We start from the raw sequence: 22,810 nt of genomic DNA, 5'->3' as shown, positions 1-22,810 counted from the left end.
TGTTATCTGGGCTTCTCATGATACTGACATCTTCCAGTCTTGTGATGCTATGAGAAAAATAAATCTCTTGTCATTTCAGCTCATAAATGGCTTCCTTTGGCATTAAAAAGTCTGTAAAAGCCATAATTACAATTGCAAAAAAAAACAGAGACAAAACCCAAGTAACAGATCCTACATGCATTCCCAATGCATGACATCTCAGGCATAAGTGCAGACACTTTTCTACTCAAAGATGCTGCCAAATGAAAAAAAAAGTCAGTGCTATTTGTTCCTGCTACTAAAAAAAATATGTTTTCTGAACTGCATTTCAAAATCACTTTGTATTGAGAATGCCTTCTGGAACATAATTCAGAGCTGTTACAGGAGAATTCTGCTACCACCTTCTGGCTGACAGAAATTCTTAGCATTTATTTAACCAGCACACACTGAGTTCATAATGTGTTTGCTGTTTTTCAGTCTGCACTCTTCACATGTTACTGCCCTATCCTCTTTAATACACAAATACGAGTTACACACAAAAACTCAAACTGTCATTTTGCAAACTGTTTTGTATTTTTCAAAACCAAAATTAAACTTCTTGGCATGAAACTAAGTGGGCTTTTTCCATGTCTTATCCCTCTCAAAAAAAGTGTTGTGATTCAATCAGATTTATTTCATTATCAATGAACAGAGAAATCCATTGTTAACACCACTAAGGAAAATACTTCACACGAAGTGGTCTTGTAAATTCTTTTGCACACTTCTCCCGCTGCATGTGCAATTAGTCCCACTAACTTCACAGCATCAGAAACAAATGTAATCAGTATGCTGGATAGCTGTTTTTACTTGAATATACTTGCTTGCAGTAAACTGAATGAAAAAAAGAGCATAACCAGATCATAGCCTCCTCAGTTGTTATGACCTTTTCTATCGTTGCCACAATTCATTCTTTAAACTTCTGTAGCTGCCAAACAAAATCAGCACTTTTTTCCTTTTGCTCTCCAGTAGGTAGTCAGACATTAGCTCCAGAAAAGCCTGAAGCTGTTAGATTCAAGTTTCAGAATCCTTATGACAAACAAATTTACACCATGTATTTAGGCATTTAAAATATTCTTATTTTGAAAACAACATCAGATGGGGGGAAGTGTCCAAGAGAGCGCCTTGAATGAGCTTGGTAATACTGACCAAGTGAGAGTAATTATGAGGAAATTGTAGAGGAGCAAAGTAAAGATCATAATTATTTACCAGAACTAAGGCCAGGCCACTTCTAATGTAAGCCCCTTCTGTTGCTGAAACTGGTGCTCAGAACGTCAACCAGATTTCAACCACCTCCAAGGGAAAAGAAGAAAAAAGGACAAAAAGCTGGAGATGGAAGCTCAAACATTCCATGAAAACATCCACCAAGTTAAAGTGAACATGTTACTATACTGTAACTTTTAAATGTCTGATCTAGAAACTCATAGAACCATTAAGCTGGATGAGGGATCCTGAACATCACCTAGTTCCAAGTTCCCTGCCACGGGAAATGATGTTACCCACTAGATGAAGTTGCTCAAAGCCCCATCCAACCTAGCCTCAAACACTTCCATTCTCCAAGCAAACTGTTTCAGTACCTCACCACCCTCACAGAAAAGAACTCCCTAATACCTAATCTAAACCTGACCTCTTTCCCCTTAAAGCCATTATCCCTTGTCCCATCACTACATGTCTGTGTAGAAGGTCCTTCTCCAGTTCTCTTGCAGCCCTGCTTGTGTACTGGAAGGATGCTCTAAGGTCTCCCTGCAGTCTTCTCTTCTCCAGGCTGAACAACCCCAGCTCTTTCAGCCTTTCTTCAAAAAAGAGGCGTTCCAGACCTCTGGCATTTTCATGGCTCTCCTTTGGACTGGCTCCAACAGGACAACTTCTTGTGCTGGGGGCCCCAGAGCTGAACACAGCAGGTAACATCTTATCAGAGTGGAACAGAGGGATAGAATTCCCTCTCTTGCCCTGCTGGCCACACTGCTTTTGATGCAGCCCAGGACATGGCTGGCTTTCTGGGCTGTGAGTGCACATTGCCAGGTTGTGTTGAGCTTCTTAGCCACCAACACACCCCAGTCCTCAGGGTTGCTCTTATTCCATTCTCTGCCCAGACTGGACCTCTGCTTGGGACTGCGCTGATCCATGTGCAGGACCTTGCACTTGGCCTTGCTGAACTTCATAGGGCTTATGCAGGTCCACCTCTCAAGTCTGCTAAAGTCCCCCTGGATGGCATATTTAGTTTCAGTTCTTCTCTCACCAGTATTCCTGTAATCCATCAACTTTGTGTTTGAATTGCTTTGGGTCACAGCATTAGTGTGCTGTATGTAGCTACACGAATTATCTTATTATTTTCTGTCATCTAGGGAGTTGAATTCTTTAAATTTCAACATAGCATTTATGTTTAATAATTCACAGATTGTGTAGCATTTCAATCTTGTTTCAGCTGCAGGAAGAATGAAAAAGGTCATTATAATACAAGCATCACTACAAAGTTATGACAAAGCAGCACTCTGGAGAACAGCTGTACATATTGCATCAAACAGGTTTTACTTTCTGCAGCGAGGTCAAAGGCATAGAAAAATTTGGGGAAGCATCAACATATTATCCCACATCCTACTGAACTCAGTAACAAAATTTCCAGTCTCCTTAGCAGACTTCTGAAAACGGCCTAAAATATTATAGTGTTTTCTAGATATTGCAGGCACCTAGATTACTTAGAAAATTACCTTTGAAAATTCTGCCTTAAATGAATTCCAACAATTGCACAGCAAGCCTCTGCTAAAGTCTGATATCAAAGGAGGTGGTGAGCCTTAATGAAGCATCTACTTAAATTCAGGTCGTGCTTTAGCAGCAAGCGCTCTGGCGGATTATTAGAAGCAGATGCTGTTTAATCTCTCTTACCTCCGGGGAAAACCTGGCATTTAAAAAATCACAGAAGGGGAAGAAAAGTGTTCTCTCCCAAAAAGTCAGTTGTTCTGCTTTTCCATGAGATGTGACATTTTAAGTTGTTCTGCCCATCAAATCTGAACATATTCGGATGAAGAGGACAGTTTCTTGCAAACTCTGCAGGCTTTTGGCTTTTAGCTTTACAAGGATTTACATTTGTATTTTAAACGCCTGCTAAGCTTCCTAAAGAAAGGATTTGTTTAATTATTTCACATTTTGATATTTTCAGATCTGAAACAGAGCTACCTGCCTTGATTTTAAATGAGTCCTAAGAATCCATTTAAATTTCAAGGACTCCCTCTCTGTTCCAAGGAAGTTGAAGGAGCCCAAAATGCCCTCTGCCTCTGATTAGAAGCAAAAATATTCCAGTGTGATGCAACAGCTCTCACCTGAAGCTTGAGTATTGAAAACCCTCTCATCTCCCTCCTTCAAATTTACTGAAAACTGGTTTACTTTGGGGCTCTTTTGCAATCCCATATTCAGCAGTCCTGCACAAACAATGACCTGATTTGAAGACTCCAGGATGAAAGACTCCTCACTCAACAAACTGGGAAGGAAATCCAACTTGCAAAGATTCTGCATTTTGAGAAGTGAATTGAAACATCCTGTTTCTTTACAGATCCCAGTTCCACAGAGAAGCTATGCCATTTCCAATGCTTGGAAATACACCGAAGTCCCATTAACTGTGGATGAGATGGAATGACTTTTAACTGGTAGAAATCCCTGGCGGCTTTTCTTAGGGAAATCTTTGCACAGAATCTAGCTCAGTGAAAAGAAAGAAAAAAAAAAAAAAAAAAAAAACAAAAAAAAAAAACAGGAAAAAGGTGGGTGAAGGGGATATAAATCCCTCTGCTATCATACACACAAAAAATCCAGAGTGTATATTCTTCTGTCTTATGTCTGTTCAAGGTAGAACACTGCTTCAAAAATTTTAACTGTTTTTTCTGTTATTTCTGTTTTGTTTTATTTATTAAACTGTTATTTCTGATATGAGAAAAATGAGAGATGACGTATTTAAAATAAAAAGCATGCACTCACAAATCTTTCACTATTTCTTAGACAAAATGTCTTGTAACACCTAATACAACATCCAGTCACTAAAGGCACCATAAAAGCTTGTCTAACACTCTTAATCCAACACTTTGGAAGACTTTTAAACTGAAAATAAAGGACAAAAAACATAAGAATTATCTATGTACTTTTCATATTTTAATTTCTAGGGAACCAAAATTCAGTGATCATCCATTAGACCATTATTCCTTATCACTCTGAATCTCAAATGAAAAGTTTCTACACAAAATATATAGGAATTAATTAAAGTCTGCATACCCTCAAGAGGATTATCTAAATCTTACTAGAACAAGTTACTTTCTACCTTTCTACCTTTCCAAAACTTGGTTGAAAGCCGCTCATGCCTTCCTATTAAGCACAGAAAATGCCTTTCTGAAGCTGAGCAGACTTCTGTGAGATGAGGATTACGTACTATCAATTTATAGTGTTTTGTGCTGAATATACACAATTTCAAGAGCTGATTACAAACCATTATTTGCTTCTCTAATGTTCTGTGAAATAAAACACTTCAGCCTATTTAACATCACGGACAATGACGACAGATACAGCTCAGTAACTTTCAGAGATCTGTGTGTATTAAAATTAACAACAACCTGAGTTTTCAGGTGGATTTTCTTTAATGCCATATGCTGCAGAATTTTGAATTATGAAGCAAGTGTATTCCTTTTTGATTTCTGTCTGGAAGATACAAAGGCATGTCTCCATATCAGTGAGATAGCAATTAGGTGGGGAATATAAACATGATACTTTTTGGGAGCACATGGATTGTATTTTTCTTTTCACAAGTCTCCTCTTAGTCTTAGAACCAAACTCCATTACTAACGTCATAGGAATGCTACTGTTTAATCCAGTAAATACCACTGCTAAAATAACCTCTCTTGAATTTTTAAAAAAATATTCTTTGAACAGAAATTGATGCTGCCTCTGCAGAAGCATAGCTTTTTTTGCACTGCACAAAGCCAACAAAATGTTGGCTCCTTCTAAAATGGATATATGCTTGCACGCTATGGCTGAAACGCAACCACGGTCACAGAAATACCACAAAACTTATTTTATGGATATAAATCTTATTTTCATGTGGCACTTTCACTGATGGGGAAACATGAAATTTATGTTTTAAGAACAATTCTTCACCTTATGAAGAATTGATGATGTAATTATGTAATGATGCACATACACCTATATGCAACATTTCTGTCCATCTTCTACTTATTTTATAAGGCATCTAACAAAAAAGAAATAATTAAATGCTTTTATATAGAAAGAGAAACATTCTTATGTATCCCCTGTCTTTCCAAACTCTTATTACCACTCGCATTTACACATTAAAATGCTTCTGGTAAATAGCAAGAGAATGGGGATTTTTTCTTCTTAAACTACAAGAGGCCTCAATAGGAACTGCAGATCAGAGGGAAGCACTTGGTATTCAATGGCTCAAACAAATGTGTATCTTCATGTGACACACAGATAAAAAGATGCCAGCAGACATCAAGCATCAGCTCACAAGTTTGCAAAAGATCAGGGCTACATCAGAAGCAGTCTCCTGATCCTTTTGCATCCCGAAACTCCCTTTAAGAAGCACCTTTTTTGTTCATTCTGTGCATGTGTGCTTCAGGATTTCTCACAGTCTGTACGAACACCTGGGCAATACCATTTTAAAAGCTGTGCTGTAGGTGTTTGACTAGGAGGAATCAGTTTGTAATTGTGTGCAGAAATGTAGATGTCTGTACTTATGTATTTAGAACAGCACGTAATGACAAGAGAAGGAATGGCTTCAAACTGAAAATTTTAGACTCAGTATTAGGAAAACACTTATTTTGAGGGTGGTGAGGCACTGGGACAGTGGATAGTGGATGCCTGATCCCTGGTGTTCCAGGCCAGGTTGGATGGGGCTTGGAGCACCGTGGTCAAGTGAAGTTCCTTCCCTATTGTGGTGGTGTCAGAACTGGATGATCTTGAAGGTCCCTTCTACTGCAAACTATTCTATGATTTTAAATACAATCTCTGTAACGCACACTATAGAGCACATGTAAGTCGGCCATCTATCAGGAGCAGCCAGGCAAACTTTCAGGGGACTAAGACAACATAAATTAGTGTTTTTCATAGTAAGCTTCTGACGCTGGCCTCTGTGCTACAGTGCAGATGAGACAGCCATTTAATACGTACGCACAAACATTTATTTCAAATCAAACTCGCATGCAAGGAAGGGGGGGGGGGGGGGGGGGGGCGGCTGGTTAGGAGAAAATAAAAAAATTTAAAAGGCGCTAGAAATTCTCCGGAGGCTGAGCATTCACCCACAGCCGCGGCCCAGCATTCACCGCTACCGGGCCCAGCCGCCCGGCGGTCCCGCGGCCCCACAGCAGCGCCTGCGCGGCCGCCCGCCCGCTCTCGCCGGCCCCTGAAGCTTCGTGAAGATTCCGGAAGGCTCCGGCCGGCTCTTTCCGCCGCGGCAGCTGCCCCGCCCCCGGTGCTGCTGCCCGGCTTCCTTCCTTCCTTCCCCCTTCCTTCCGCCGTGTTCCTCCGGGCTCGGCTCTCCCGGGCGGCGGGGCAGGAGGTGCTGCGGTCATGTCGCTGCTCTGCTACAACCGGGGCTGCGGGCAGCGCTTCGACCCCGAGAACAACACGGAGGGTGAGAGCGGCGGAGGGGCCGGGGCGTGGTGCCTCCCTGGCTGCCAGCGCGGGGAGCGGGGGCGGCCTCCGGTGCTCTGCGGGGCGGTGTGAGCCCGTCCCGCCCGAGGCCATGCCCTGCGGGGCTGTCTCCCGGCCCGCGGGGTGCGGCTGCCCCGGGGACGCGCGTGTGGGGCCGGGGCAGGCCCGCGCTGCGCGGCGCTGTCATGTGTGCCAAAGGTACACAAGGCCAACGCAGGCTTCTCTGCTGAGGGCTCTGTGAGTGTTGCATTCATCCTAGTTACCAGCGGGTTTTTGTTTTTTAGGTTGGTTCGTTGGTTTGGTTTGGGTTTTTTTTTGTTTTTTTTTTTTTTTTTTGTAGTTAAAGTGCGCAGACTTGCAGCAGGTAATTAAATGGGTCTGAACTGCACACTTGTGCCTGCTTTTCCAAGTGCCTTGAGTGCTTCTGGGTGTGCTGGGAATGCTGGTGAAGCGTATTTAAAGCTCTGTCAGTTGGGTTTTCGTAGTTCCACAGAGGTGCAGGAGGGTGAGTTGAGTTTTCAGAAGGCTCGCCCTCACCTGGTTTATAAAGTAACTGTGTTGGTTGAATTTGTAGAATGCTCTCTTCTTGTTTTTTTTAATTTTTAGTGACCCCCAGGGCTAGAAGTAGGCTAACGTGTTCTAGCTTGCACATTTTTAGTGGTTTAGAACCGTGGCAATAATGTGTATCTTCACATGTGTTTATTTTTCTGAGCTATGTGTTTTTGCATAGAGAGGGGCAACATATTGAGTACAATAAGGGTATTTATTGTTAAAAAAAAAAAAAAAAGGAAATCCTGTTAGGATTTTGTGACCTGTACTCCTTACAAAAGTAACACTTATAAAAGTAACACTTCTTTATGGTTTGTGATCAAGCTGCAGTAAACTAGGTCAGGTTGGCATGGCCATATGCTAACTCTGTGGTGCTTGGGTTGGGGAAAACAATTTCACGGCATGCAGTTTGTTTCGGTAAGTGGCTGGAACGTGTAGTGGAATCACTGTGTCCTAGACTAAGCATTTCTGAAGGTAAATGTAATTATTCACAGATCGCTACAGAGAACCAGGTTTTGCATATGGGTGACCCCTACAAATTTCTAATTTGACATTTAATCAAAAGACCAATAAAGTGCTTTAAGGATGCAGCTGTAAGGTGGTAGTAGTGTGTGCATGGTGGGATCAGTTTGACTATGAAATTGACATCAAAAAAGCTCCAAACAAACAAAACCCTGAAAAATTACGATACTTGTGTCTCCAAAATTTATCTGAGGGTTAGAGAAAATGGCTTTGAAATACTTCGGTCTTCCTGGGTAAAGGAAAGGTGTTAACAGCAGTGGAGAGGTAATTTGTTTTGTTTGGGGTTTGTTTTTTTTTTTCAGTGAAAATGTAGAATAGTAACCAAAAGCTGCAGCAATCTGATCTCATACGAATCAGAACTAGAATATGCTTTTTTCTGCTTGTATCCTAATTTTCTGTTGGACTCAGTGTGAGCACAGACAGGCTGATGTTTTACTGTCCTCTAGCCGGCACATTGGTCAGACTGCTCAGTGGTCAGACCCCGCTGGCTCTGCTGAGGCACTGCAGAGCTCCTTGTCCTGGCATCTTCTCTCCTGGAGCACGCAGGGCCCTCAGGAGGCAGCAGCCAAGTGGGCTGTCATTTGCTCCACCTGGTACCTACTGCAGACCAGGCTCCAGGGAGGGAGGAAAAAGGGTTGTACTTGGCCAGATGGACGACCAGGCACTTGTCTGTGTCTGCCTTGAGCTGGAGCCTAGCCACCCCTGAGGTAGTTGATTTTGTGATGGTCCTGGTCTCTAAAACGGTAGCTGTTATTAACAGCATCTCTCTAGTGAAGAATTAAAAATCTTCATTTAAGTCTTCTTACTCAGAAATAATCTTTGCTACGGAACAGTGTTTATTTTTACTCTCATGGTACTTCTAATGACATACATACTTTTGGAAAAGAATAACTTCTACTTTTATTTTTATTTGATTTAATAGGAAGTCCTGGTCTCTATGCAAAATAACCACATTTTTCCTTTTTAATTTTCCTGTGAGGTTTACCAGAATTAGCTTTTCATCCTGAAACTGAAGGAATTGATAGAGGTTTATGGATATATTTGTAAGTCTTGCTGAAGAATTAATGTTCTAAAATATGTGTATTTTGACTTAAGGTGGGAACTGATGGCCCTCAGACTGTATTAGTCCTTTAGACACAGGCACTGAATATAAGATCAAATTATACAAAATGAGGTTTCTTTAAAAATCTACATATTTATAAAAAAGATAAAAACAACCAAGTTTGGGTTGGGTTTTTGCCTATTAATTATCTGTAGACAGATTGCTAATGAAGTTATTTATCACTTTTTTCTTTTGCTTCTTATTATGTGCATTGTTACTGTTTGTGTCACTTTTAAGTGTTTCTGATTTTGCTTTAAAGGCTAAAAGATAGTGCTCAGAGTTAAGTCAGTAAAATACTGTCCATGCAGTAAATGTCAGTGAGAAGTTATATAATCAGAGCAGTTTTATTACATGTTAAAGGAATACAAGTAAAAGAGAACAGCTGTGTAATGTTGATAAACATCTGTGAATACAAACACTTTCATTAATGGAGGTTGTGTTCCAGTGTAGTGTTTGTACAGAATCTATTAGTAATAAATAGTATTGGTACATCAAAATTGTGTGTGTGTAGAAGACTAACCTTTGGGTTCAGATCCTTAGGTGGCTTAGGATACTACAGACATTTAAAGAAAAGGTAATTAGGGTTCAAATAATGAAGTCATGATTTGCATCAAGAGACTTTTTTAACAGAATGCTTCTCGACAGAAAGCTCTGATCAGGTTCAAGTAGATGTATTTGAAGAGATAAATCAGTGGTTTCTGTCTGTCAGGTAGCCATAGGGTCACCTTCTTACTTCTGCAAATTTACCAGTAAGGCGTGATTACTGACGGAGGCCAGGGATGATCCATAGAGAGTTTCCTTGCTCCATGTGGAAGCAGTAGTTTGTCTTAGATACCTGCTTTCTAGTTTGTGTTGTATGATATTTAAGAAGAAGGAAGACCTCATTATTTATGTCTAATATATGCATTCAGATAGCTTTTTTGGAGGAATCTGGATTTTTCTGAGTAATGATGTGCACTCGGGGAAGTGGGGCAGCTCATGGCATACATGAATTGTAAATGTGGCATTTTTGCTGGGTTTATAATCATATGAATAAAGATTCTTGGTGTGCCTCAATATTAATAATAATCATTGTCTTCTAGGTTCATGCACATACCATCCAGGTGTGCCCGTTTTTCATGATGCTCTCAAAGTAAGTATGCAACTGTCCTTTTAAATATTATCTATTTGGTTTTTCATCTTTTTAATTCCACGTGTTGAGAAACTGATATTCAGCCTATCATGAGCAACCCCATGAAATTAGAAAAGCACAGTTAGTAATTCCTGAAAAAGAAATTAAAAACTCCACTCATATGGTCTAAATGCCATGCAAGTCTAGATGACTTGTTTCCTGTTGATTAACTGACTTTAGGTCTCTTAGCAGTTTAATTAGGTCCTCTAAATAGGACTGTGGAGCCATTGAGAGGTTTCATACTCTTTAAATTAATTAACCTGCTTGGAATTCAGAGCAGCTGCTTGTGGTCTAATGTGGCCAGGGCACTAATGTGTATGTGACATTTGTCTGCTGTAAAAAACAGTCACATTCATTTAGTCAGCCAAATGAGGATGTTGATTAAATTGGGACTGGTCTCCCATGCCTCTTATGCAGCTGTCCAGGATTCATGGGCTTCATCTTCAGTGAAGAATTAAATATACCTGTGATGGGTCTCCAGTGCTTAAACTGCACAGCCCATCCTTGGTTTTGTGCTAAACTGTTTGCCCTCTTCAGAATCTACTGGATGCATACAAAGTGCTTACAGGGGATCATTTCAGACAGAACTGCTGAAACAGTACTGGAAATCATTCTCATAATATAATTGTGTGTAGTCAAAAATCTGGTGTCCAAAAATGGAGCCTGACACTTTATTAATATTGATGTAGCTTAAGTGACTTTACTTAGAACACTAAACTGCTGTTTAGCTGAGCTTTGAGAGAAGTGGGGTTTTTTTCTTGGTACTTAGGAACTACTTCTACTGGAAGTGCATCTCATCCCAGCAATGTGGTGGCTTTTGGCCTTATGAAAGCTTCTGCATTTGTGCAGGGCAGTGCATGTGCTGTGAGCTGTTGCTTATATTGCAGTACCTGACTCTGGAATCAGCCATCGTGTGCCACTGGCAAACTGGGACAAATACTCTTAGATCAAATACTGTACAGTTATTTAAACAATTGTACAAAATTATAGCTGTACTCAGAGCACAGTACAAAAATCTTCTACATAATTACGAAGAGAGCAGTTATACAGTTAGCTCAAAAACTTATGTTTACACCCTTTTTCTCACTACTCACTGTTTATAAACAAGTACCACTTTCTCCTTCTCCTTATCCTGCCTCTTGATCTAATTAAAAATTTATCATAATTGCAAATGAGCAGTTTTCTTCATGCTGTGAATTCTAGATTATCTAGGTGGGCAGGATGAACCTTTTGTCTCCTCAACTGTGGAAATAGTTTATATTTTGAGGGTATTTTAGAACCACCTACCTAAAACCCATTGTGTTGTACCACTTAAGCTTTCAAAGCGGTGGTGCATTAGTCAAACTGTTGCCTCTAATGAAGTTCTTTGAGTTCTAAGATATATTATTCACAGTGGCAAGGCAATTTGCTGTAAAATTGAATTTCTGGTTTATATAATAAAAAGTGCTCTTGATTGATGTAGTTGGGTAGCTGTGTAATGCACATATCCAACTGTTGGTGCAGAATAAGCAATTGAAAGATTTGAGTGGAGCTCAAGAAAAGAAAAAAAAAAACCCTATCATTTTTGGAAGAGGGCCTGTGCATTGAGCCACAGGTGAGCCTGGTCTCAGGTGTAGTATTTTGTTTGTTGTGCTTACGTGTTACTTAATGAGATGAAGTAACAATTCTGTTTTCTGTTGTACAGAGTTGGCACCTAACTTGTCATGGAAGTATTGCCTCACGTTTACTGAACTTTCTGATTAAGGCAGCATCTGCAAACTAGAAGATTTCTCTGGCTTTTAAAAATGTAGATGATTATATTGTCCAGAGTAGGGAAGAAAACAATTGCTAGTCTTGATATGCCACATATTTTAAAGAAATAAATAAGTATTTTGGTTTTTTTAAGCTGTTCTCAAGTTCGGTAGTCATGCCTATGTTGTTTGTCTTCCGAAATGTTTGCAGGGTTGGTCATGTTGTAAGAGGAGAACAACAGACTTTTCTGACTTCTTGAGCATTGTGGTATGTACTCATGATTATGTACAATTTCTATACTTGTCAAGTGACAGTGATTAATATTAAATGGTGCATGTGCTTACATGTTTTAAATTAGGCTACTTCTTTTAACACTGTCTTAATTCTTATATGCTCTATTTTTCTTCATATAATGCTGAAGTCAAGGCTCATTTTCAAGCTTGGTTAAAATTATCAAAATAGGTTTTGATAGAACTGCTTGCTAATAAAGAAGAATTGTCAACATTTATTGCTGCTTTGCTTGACTGCAGAAAGTATGCATTTTTCTTTTAACTCATATCCAAAATTAGAATATTTTCCACTTTAGTGGTAGGATTTCCTTTTCCGCCAGTGTTAAGAGTGGGCTAAAGGAAAAGATGGAGCTGAAGAAATGAGTCAAGAAGGCTTGTTGCAGTTTTTCTTAGTTCTTAATGCATATGAACTACACTGCATTTATACATAAATAAAAACTTATGCTTTCCACGATAGGGCTGTACAAAGGGTTTCCATAACAGCGAGAAACCTCCTGAGCCTGTTAAACCAGAAGTCAAAACTACCTCTGAACGAAAGGAGCTAGCTGAACTGAAACCCAAATTTCAAGAACACATAATTCAGGCACCAAAACCATTGGAAACAATTAAGAGACCGAGGTACAGTATATGAAACTTAAGATTTTCCAGATTTGTAGTCAGTTGGCCAAATTAAAGCTTGCTTGGTGTTTCCGTGTTGAACATTTCATGAAGTGTAGAAATTCTGAAATTAACCTTAGAAGACCTTGGTTTTGGTAGAAGTGATGATGTTATCTTAAGCTTCAAAATGTGAGAAAAGAATTCCGGTTATGACAAAGAAGTATTTGATCTTTCAGCACAAGAAGCAAAAAATTGAAGTCTATAACGTCATAGCTTTAAAATGCCACTAGAAACTGTGTTAAGTGTTTTAAACAGTAATAAAAATAATTTTGGGGTGCTTGTATTTAGATTCCTTAGTATCTCTGATTTATTTTTATTTTGTAGAATATTTAGGATTTCCAGTTGAAAGCCGAGACTGCCTTCTAAGTTTCTAGTCTGTTTTTTCATAAATGGTATAAATTGGCATTTACAAATGTAATTTGTTTGTTGAAGGGAGGTTTGAAAGGAAGAGTTGTAGGAAGATTAAAAGTTACTACTTTGTCTTCTATAAATTCTTTCTCATGAAGCAAGTTGACACTAATACATGGATTTTTTTAGCCCAGATGAGCCAATGACAAATTTGCAGCTGAAAGTGTCAGCTTCCTTGAAACAAGCTCTCGATAAACTGAAACTGTCATCAGAAAATGAAGGCAGAAAAGGTAAGGAGACAGGGAGATTAAGTAGGTGTGTGATGCTAAGTGTCACACAAATAAATGAAATGCTGATCTTGTCATTTCTGAAGTGATAGTTTCCTGTAATTATGTTCTTTTTCTTAATAATCTGGGAAATACCTTCCAGTCCAGGGAATGATGATTGAAGTTCAAATGTGGCTAACATGGAGACTTGGTTGTCGGGAACAGTTCATTGTCATTATTTGAACAGTGTCTTTTCTAAGATTTCGAGGTTAGAATGGACATAATGGGAACATCCGTTTCTGAATATGTGACTGACAGAGTTACCAAGAAATGAGCTTTACTCCCTATTGTCGCAGAGATAGTATCATATAAATTGGTGAAATTCCTTGGAAGAATAGTTGGTTCTCCTTTGTCTGTTCTTCCTCTTTCTTCTTCCCACATTTTATTTAGAATTTGGTTCCAGAACTACACTGCTCCTTAAGTAACTTTATGATTTCAACCTACGCTTGTGGCTATTTTATGCTCTTTTGTTCTTGTGCCAAGCTAATTTAGATCTTCTTTCACCATGGTATCCAAATTATTTCCTTGTGTGTATTTGTAGACAGCAGTTGAAGTCTTTTACATTTAGTTTTACAAAACTGAACAAGATGAATGATTGCTTCAAGTTTTGCTTCTCCTGTGATTGTAATGATCCTCTTCATCTTTTTTTATTTACCCCTCTTAAAATGTGTAAAGATATAGAGCCTAGAATTTCATGCATAGGTAATACAGCTTTTGGAATGTTTCTCTGTACCTCTGGCAGATTTCACTGTCAGGCAGAATATAGATGCTTAAAGAGGAAGGTTTTTCTAATCTCCTCCTCGGCTCATTTTAGTCCTTAATAAAAGCGAAGTGTTCAGTCGATTATACAATTCATTTGCTATTTTTTGTAATAATCTGTTTACAGAGGAAGATAGTGATGAAATCAAGATTGGGACGGCATGTAAAAATGCAGGCTGTTCAAAAGTAAGTGGTTCAGTTGTACTTTAAATGCAGCTACTCAGCTATTAAGTGAGCAGTTTGGTTTTTTTGTGTGCTACAAGTTAATTTGGAAAAGGCACAAAGTCCATTTGGTTTAACAAGTGCATAATTGATAACATGCTGTATTATGGACAAATATGAGTTGTTTGCAGAAAGTCAAAGATGTTTTTCCTAAACCTGTCATGAACTTCTAATTAGTAAGCTTGTCAAATCCATGGTACTGTGGTGTATCAACTTAACCTACTAAATATAATATTGGTGAGAGGTGGCTTACTGGCAACACTTGAGTTGCTCTTGATAATGTGTACAGATCAGAAGCATCTACAGATATTAACAGTTAATGTTTTGTGCAAGAAGAATTAAAAAGTCAGTGTTTTAACATTTCTAGCACCAGAATTAGTCATTATATTATCTAGTCATTAGAAGTGAAAGTTACACTGACAGGCTTGTTTTGTGCAAAATGGGACAGTAAAATTTAAATAGCTATTTTACCTGGCAGATTTTGCATTATCTACTGAAGCTCTGGTGGGAGGAGAGCTTGGCAGTCTTTGTGTTGGGAAGAACTGATCTGATATTCATTGGCTGAGTTGAATATTGTTTATTTTACTTTCTCTAGAGAATCCATGTGTTTTATGAATGACAAGTTTAATTTATTTACAAGTTACGTCCTTGTTTTCTCTGAATGCTCAGAGTATTTTAAAGACTGAAATCTCTGAGGATCTGCAGTGACCTTTATGAGCATAGGTGGTGTCACCATTGAATACAAAGTACAGCTTCTTAGCAGTGCCAGAGAACCTTCTGTGAAGGCAGGTTGAATGGTTACTTTGAAAAGCGAGGACAAGCCATTATATCTAGAGTATTTACCCAAAAGCTTTGTCATACTTTGGTCATTATTTCTGGTTTGTGTCATGTCGTGGTTTTTTTTTTTTCCTTCCTGCAAATCCTGTAACAGTAATACACTTCAAATGCTTTGTCCCACCAGACATACGAAGGACCACACAGCACAGAGGAAGTATGTATATACCATTCTGGTGTACCTATATTCCATGAAGGGTTAGTATTCAGCTAACTTCCATTTTTGTACCTCTGTTCTGTGAAGGGTTAGTATTCAGTTAATTTCAGGTTTTTTTAACTAGTCTGTTGTGTGTTCCTGCTTTCTTTGTAAATGTTGCCTTGATTTATTCTCTATTCCATCTTCTGTCAAAAATTGCAGTGCTTGAAGGGGGTATATGGAAGTAACAGTAATATTGCATAAAGGAAAGATTTTAAATGTTCACAGTAAATAATGTCCTAAATATTGTTTGTTAATTACTTTGCAAACTTTCAAGGATGAAGTATTGGAGCTGTTGTAAAAGAAAAACTTCTGACTTCAATACATTTTTAGCTCAAGAAGGCTGCACAAGAGGAACACATGTATGGACTAAAAAGGATGCAGTAAGTAGCATTAAGATTGCATTCTGTAATTGTCCATCCTGAATTTTGAATAGTGAAATGTAGTTTGTAGCTTTATTGAGTTATTACTGTAGCTGAGTTATTACAGATCACTACCTCTGACATAATGTGGAGAATACATAATGTGCACAGCAGGAAAACTGAGAAATGGAGTGTAAAGTAGTCTGTGCTACAGGTATACTTGATTCTTTAAGATTATAGAATATAATAATGGACCAAAACATTTGAAAAACATTATTTGGTCACACGATAGATACAGGTGAACAAAAATGTTCTTGTTATGAATGTGTCGTCTGTTGCTGAGGCAAAAAGAGTTTGACACTGCAAACATCAGGAATGTTTAACAGAACAAAATAAAGATGTATTATAAATAGTGTAGTTTCATTACCTCATTCCAGAACAATTACTTCAAAATCCTTTACTTCCTTTAAATCTTATAATTGCTGCTTGTTTTGAATATCTATATTTTTGTTCAAGAATAATTTGCAAGTTCAGAAAATAGGGATTAAAAAAAAGCTGAAGTCATGAGTCTAAAGTAGGAGAGTGTAGAAAAAGAGTAAAGAATTTATCCACATTTAAAGAAACCAGGAGTATATTAATTGTATGTGTATTGAGATAATGGGCTTCTATCCAACAAGGGGTTTTTTTACATTAGGTTTTTGGTTTTATTTTGAGGGGTTTTTCACAGTTTACTTTTTCTGCATCAGCGAACAGAGACTAATAAATTTTTTTTCAGGCCTATGAAGCATTCTTGGAGTCATGGCATTCTTTCTCTTTGTTCAGTTCCTTTCTATAACCTGCTGGCTAACTATAGTCTTGGAAAGGAAGTTGATCCACCAAGTAACATTTTTTTGTTGTAGTTTGTTTGAGAGGGAGATATTGAAATGATAAGTAAAAAGAATTGCAAGTGGAGTCTTGCAGTCTCCTGTGAAGATGAAATACAGTTCTTTATTAGCTATGCTAATTGGCTATTAAAAAAACTCCTGGGTGTTTATGCTGTTAATCTTGTAAAAAAATATTCAAATGTAATTCTAAGTCTTTTTTTTTCCTTATATAGAGTACAAAAGTAGTTCCATGCAGGCATGATTGGCACCAGACTGGAGGAGAAGTGACTGTTTCTGTATATGCTAAAAACTCTGTCCCTGATCTGAGCTACGTAGAAGCTAATAGCACAATGGTGAGCCTCTACCTTGAGATCAGCAGCTTGAACCTAGGAAAATCTGCTCAGCTTTATTTACAAGGCAGAGATAGCATAAGACTCTTTTTTGAGTAACTGCTTTTACTTGGCATTTGTGTTTGTTCAAGTATGTATAGCTTTTTTTCTCCCTTCTGTTTGGACATCTGCACTTTAATGTGTGGGGTTTTTTTTTAAGCTGCAATAAAGTGTGCATAAAAAAAATCTTTGATTTGACTTCCATAATTAAAACCCAAGCATGATGGGTTTCCATTGCCATATGTATAAATAATTATAGAGTCATCATTTAGTTGTATTTGACTTAATGTAATTTGATACCATTATTTATTGTATGCTGTTTCACAGCTACTAATATTAAACAGGTGTTAAAATGACTGTCTGATTTCTTTATCTAAAAATTCAAGGTACCAGTGGTCACTGTTGATTGCAATTGTATCAGAATCTATTAAAATAGATACTCATCTCTATTTCTGAGGGACAATTTTATGGCTTTGGTCATTGTAGGATCCAAGTCCTAAAATGGTATATTCTGTTTAAACATACTTGAGTTGTGAGATGTTTTGTTAACATAACTTTTCTCCTTTTTTTTTTTTTTTTTTGTTGTTGTTGTTGTTGTTGTTGTTTTTCCTGTTAAGGTAAATATCCATATTGTATTTGAAGGAGAAAAGGAGTTTCATCGTAGTGTGAAGTTATGGGGAGTAAGTATAAAAATATTTTTTCTATTAAAAAGAAACAAACAAAAAACCCCAGAAGGAAACTGAAGCATAAGCCATTAGCTTCCTCTCTTTCAAAATGGTTTGGTTTTCCTCATTACTCTGTTTTCTGAAAGAATTTCTGTTGCATGTCATTGAGTAATTACATTTAAATAAGAGTAAAATGATCCAGGAGATCCAGTGTGACCTCATATTGGCCACTGCTTTGTACAGAACGTGGCCTTCCAAGGTCCTTTCTGATCCCAGCACCATGGTAGTAGTACTGCAGAAAACCCTTGGTTATGTATTTTAGCCAGTGTATGTTAGATATGTGTAGGCATATGTTTATGCCATAAACTTTCCATAGCTTGGGAATGGGAAACAGTCTTGATTTTTCAAGATACTAGGGAGATCTTGAGATCTTGATCTACCTAAACATTTACTGAAATTTAGTGATGAGGTACTCCCTAACTTAAACCTGCAGTGTCTGTCAGTCTGTTAAATTAAAGTGTGAAATACCTTTACTATTCTAGGTGATTGATGTAAAGAGGAGTTACGTGAACATGACCGCTACAAAGATTGAGCTCACTATGAGAAAAGCTGAGCCCCTGCTGTGGGCAAGTCTGGAGTTACCAGCATCCAACACACAACCAAAACAGGAGAGTTCGGATCAATAACAATTCCAAGAGACAAGTTATTTCCCGTGATGAAGTGGTGACTTGCTACTGTAATCAAATATTTAACTTTTATATCGATTTCTTTTTTTTTTTTAATGCTAGTTCATCTGTTCCCTTCTAGAAAGAAATTTGACGCACAGCAAATGGGGGTGTAAACTTGAAAGGGTAACAGTTATTTCTGCTCTTGCTCCCATGGGTATGTTTATCGTAGATGCAATGTCTTCATGGGAATTTGGAGTAAAATAGCTATTGCCCTTCGCTTGCAACCTTCCCTACCATGCACTGACTATCCCAGTAGATGTGCTCTCTGTTCACAGTGAGTGTTTTTGTTTTTCAGCTGTTCTGTTTAGGCTGGATGCATTTGGTAGCCCATGTTAAATTCAGCACTGTTATGAACCGTACAGTAATGCAGATAGAAAAATCTGAGATTGAACTGATTAGCATGTAATTCTACATCTAAAGTAAAAGGTTACATAAACAAATAGGAAGTTGTGTGCTTATAGACTTTCGTGTTCTGAAACAAAGGTTTCATTCAATACCTTATGGTTCAATACCTTATTCCTTCAATACCAATGGCTTATGGAGGAAGTAAATGAACGGTATTATTCCAAGGATTTCAGTACTTGCTGACTGCTGCTGTCTTTCATGTATCAAAGCAGATCAGGTTAAAATTTTTAAAAAGGTGGCAAGAAGGGATTTTTTTTTACTCTTACATTTGCTATTTGAGTAGTTAAATATGAAAGCAAATGGACAGTGAAATGGCTGTATAACTTGGCATTTCAGCTGTGAAGAGTAAGTAAACAGCAAACTATTGTAAAATTACCAAAGTGCTGTATATATTTGGCAGCCTTTAGAATGTATAATCTGTCCTATTTTACAACATTGAAAATCTCAAGACTCTTCTCAAAGTAGATGGATATGTGTAGTAGGAGAAACCAGGACACACTGTAGGTGTCTTGATAAAACAATTTCCACATAGTTGCATGTATCTCTTGACTCTGAGGATGGTCATCTTAAAAACTGCAGTTACATACAGGACAAATCTTAGGAGAAACAACATGCTTTGAAATCTGTCTCATACTGTAATTGTACCTTTGAATCAAAATACTTTAAAAGAATACTGTATCTTTTGAGCAGACTCTAATTAGAAATCAAGGCCTTAGTTTTATTTTCAGTTCATCAGTAAAGGTGTGTGGCTGAAAACAGGATAGCTGTAAAAATATTTTTTTTTTTAATCCAGGGAGCAACTCACAGTAACAATGCTTTCTATTTCTGGTTGGAGTAGTTTCTTAATTTTGGTTTGCAGCTGAAATAAAAATGTTTTCCTATTAAAGTAATAAAAATACACCATTATTTATTGTGCCTAATCCTGTATATGTAAACAAGAGGTCTTGAGGACTGTTAAAATGCATGGATGCTCATCTACCAGCCTTGGCAGACCTGGAATAGTGTCAGGAGAAACACAGGGTGTAGTAAAGGCATTCTGAAGTGAAATACAGGTTTTTGAGAATCTTGCTGTTTTCCAGTAGCTATGATTTGACTCACATTTTTCTCTAACAGTACTTGAAGTCCTACTTCATGCTTACAGTAGTAGGAAATACATTACCAAAGAAACCATCCCCGAACACCAAGAAGGTAAACACTGGTGATACAAAAATATATATATATATGTGCACATATACAAAATTGTTTTGGTGCTTCTCTGCCTTAATTTCATGATCCTTTGTCCTCAATTATTTGGTTTGAGCATGGTTGTATGCTCCCTCGGGCCTTTTAAAAAAGTTCAGCTCCAAGTTCTGCTGTGTAGATTGTGCTAACCTCTAATAATGCCTTTTCTTTGCTCTTTTTTTTTTTTTTAAATCTGAAAATGTCAGGTACTGTGAAGTGATAAGGGTACAAGCTTATAAAATACATGCCTGCCAGGTGGCCCTCTGAAAATTGAACAGATGTTCCTTGATGTGTTCTGAACCAACAAGTGGAGTACTTACCAGTGTGACACTGAGAACATCAGTGGATGAAAAATTCTAGGTAGCTGTAGCTACTAGCATACCATCTGTGTTTGTGGGTGCAGAACTCTGAACTTGGACAGCTAAATTAGTAATGCTTAAATGCCAGGATAAAGTTCTTGTTTAACAAGCAAGTTCAAATGTGTCTATCCATATGGATATATAAATATCCTAAATATGTCAAACATGGAAAACATATTTTCTCTTAATTTGCATCCTCATGTGCATTAGGTTTATGTAATGTAAAACCTGTTTTAAAGAATGACATGGAAAATGGAATTCCTTGGGAAAACAATATCTGTTTTTAAGTAAGTCATATTCTGTTTTAGTGCACTAAACCCTAAATGGAGAGAAATGTGGATGAATGGGATGTCTCATGTGAATGCTGCAGGCTTTGGGATCCTGTAATTACTTGTATCACTCTTTCAAACTATGTTCTGCTGATAGCTTAGTCACCTTAGCCATAAGTGGGAGAAAGCTCCTGTAAACACAGTCCCCAGTTTTGCTTTTTTTTTTCATTCCTCCTCCTCTTCTGTTGTCCATCTTTCAGCACAAAGCTAAAGATATTTCAGGTGTTCTATAATGACTCCCCAGTCAGTGGCAATAGAACCACTTTTAAAGCTTACCTGTTTAAAAAAGCAAGCAAACAAATTAACCCATGAAAACCCCACCAGCTTTGGTCAGGCAAGAAGGTATAGACTGTACAATAACAGCATAGTTTCTGTGGCCTGGGATGCCTTTCAGAATAAAAGTATAAACCTTCAGATGGCCTTGACTGCCATAAACTGTTTAACTGCAGCAATTCTTAGCAGTGTTTTATAACCATATGTCTGCATCTGTCCTGAAGCTGCAATAGCTGTATTACTCACTGAATTTGTGTGTTTTGAGCAGTTGCTCACAACAGGCTTCAACACACCAAGGGTTGTTCCTGGTGTTTCATGCAATGACATCTTGACATGCATGGTGATAGCAGACACTTTGATGGAATATTGGCTTGGCTATAACTTTTATTAGTAAGTGTGGACAGAAGGTCAGGCCAGCTGTAGTGTACTAAACCAATCATGATGGATACTTTCCCAAAAGCAAGATTTATCAAGTAAGCAAAGTGATATTTGATCACCTGTCTAATAATGACACTATATGGCAAACCAGTATGAACAGGAATACTCGGTGTCAAAGTCACCCTTTTTCCATGCACTCAGATCTTGTGCTATATTTATCAAATTAAGTTGATACAGTCTAACTATATTTTTATAGATAAGTGTTTAAGAGTAGTGTGTTTCAGTGTAGGTTTATGTGTTACACATGTAGGTGAGCATGTTACGTGACACAGAGCTGACTGTACAGGTGCATATAAAACTTCACCTTCACGATCCCTTTATAATATGAAAAATTGCATGGGTATACAAGTTTACAACAGAAATCTTAAATCTTTTCTCTCACGTATAAGCCCATTTTCCTATCTAACATATTTCGTACCTAACATTACATCACAGGTAAAAAGTGATAGGATGAGAGGAAGCAGCCTCAAGTTGCACCAGGGGAGGTTTAAATTGGATGTTGGGGAAAACCGTTCTCATAGAAGGGGTTGTCAGGCATTAGAACAATCTGCCCAGGGAAGCAGTGCACTCAGCATGCCTGGAGGTGTTTAAAAAAATACGGATATGGCACTTAAGGACATGGGTTAATGGTGGACATGGTGGTGATGCTACCTTAGTGGTTGGTGATCTTAGAGGTTTTTCCAATCTTAACAATTCTATGATCTTGTATCTGTAACAACATTTCTTGGAGGAATTGGAATTTATGTGAAATGTTAATACACTGCTAAACACAGGGCTGATCAGCTACTTTGACTTCAGGTGCTGATACAACTTGACAAAAAAATCTTCCATTGGATGGTATTCTGGATTGTGTACATTATCAAGTCACCATTTCAGTAGTTTAGGAATTAGTTTTACTAGGAATTTTGCCTTGGAAAAAAAAAATATACCTATTCTACATAATGATGCATTTTTGGCTTGCATTCTTTAAACATGGCATGAGTATCGATTAAATACTGTAGCTGTTAATGATTGGTCTTTCCCAATTTGCTACTAAATTTTTTTTACTTCTGTTCAGGAAGGAGACCCTTTTTAAAGTAATGAGTTATGTGTCTGGAACACTGTTTAAGGGTGGTAAGAATTTTGCCGTTATAAGAGTCTTGAATTGCAGTTGAAGAGGAGATGACTTTTCGCATGGCTGTTTGATTCTGCACATTCACAAAACTTACATGCAGAAATTAATCTCATGTCTTCATGCTCTAGTTTTTTTCTTAATGTATCCAATAAAATTCTTATTACATGCTGATTGCATTTGGGGTTTGTGTTTGACTCCTTTTGTTATGGGTGCGAACTTCCCTGTTAGTTTGAAGCATGGTTGTTGAAGTAAAACATAAGTGGATATTTTCCACATATAGGTCTATATAGGAAG

The 22,810-nt window shown here is 37.9% G+C and overlaps 1 protein-coding gene across 1 annotated transcript; it reads left to right on the top strand.

Annotated features, from left to right (window-relative positions):
• The first annotated feature begins 6,315 nt into the window (after window positions 1-6,315).
• Window positions 6,316-22,692, top strand: CHORDC1 (cysteine and histidine rich domain containing 1). The gene is made up of 11 exons (XM_041414066.1): window positions 6,316-6,643; window positions 9,919-9,968; window positions 11,949-12,005; window positions 12,486-12,646; window positions 13,223-13,323; window positions 14,246-14,304; window positions 15,302-15,372; window positions 15,648-15,753; window positions 16,829-16,948; window positions 17,602-17,664; window positions 18,192-22,692. The coding sequence occupies exons 1-11, from the start codon at window positions 6,580-6,582 to the stop codon at window positions 18,333-18,335; spliced, it is 996 nt and encodes a 331-aa protein (XP_041270000.1). The 5' UTR covers window positions 6,316-6,579; the 3' UTR covers window positions 18,336-22,692.
• Window positions 22,693-22,810: the final 118 nt, after the last annotated feature.

This window comes from Onychostruthus taczanowskii, unplaced genomic scaffold (genome assembly GCF_017590055.1).
Source record: "Onychostruthus taczanowskii isolate IOZ18803 unplaced genomic scaffold, ASM1759005v1 scaffold44, whole genome shotgun sequence".
In the NCBI taxonomy this organism is placed as follows: domain Eukaryota; kingdom Metazoa; phylum Chordata; class Aves; order Passeriformes; family Passeridae; genus Onychostruthus; species Onychostruthus taczanowskii.
The sequence above is the reverse complement of the archived record's forward strand: the minus strand, read 5'-3'. Positions and strand labels throughout refer to the sequence as shown.

What these genes read in the sequence shown, in the direction of transcription:
- CHORDC1 (XM_041414066.1), top strand. Translation starts at nt 6,580, where the DNA reads ATGTCGCTGCTCTGCTACAACCGGGGCTGCGGGCAGCGCTTCGACCCC. An exon ending in CCCCGAGAACAACACGGAGG is followed by an intron (nt 6,644 to 9,918) that starts GTGAGAGCGGCG and finishes ATTGTCTTCTAG; the next exon opens with GTTCATGCACATACCATCCA. An exon ending in AGAAAATGAAGGCAGAAAAG is followed by an intron (nt 13,324 to 14,245) that starts GTAAGGAGACAG and finishes ATCTGTTTACAG; the next exon opens with AGGAAGATAGTGATGAAATC.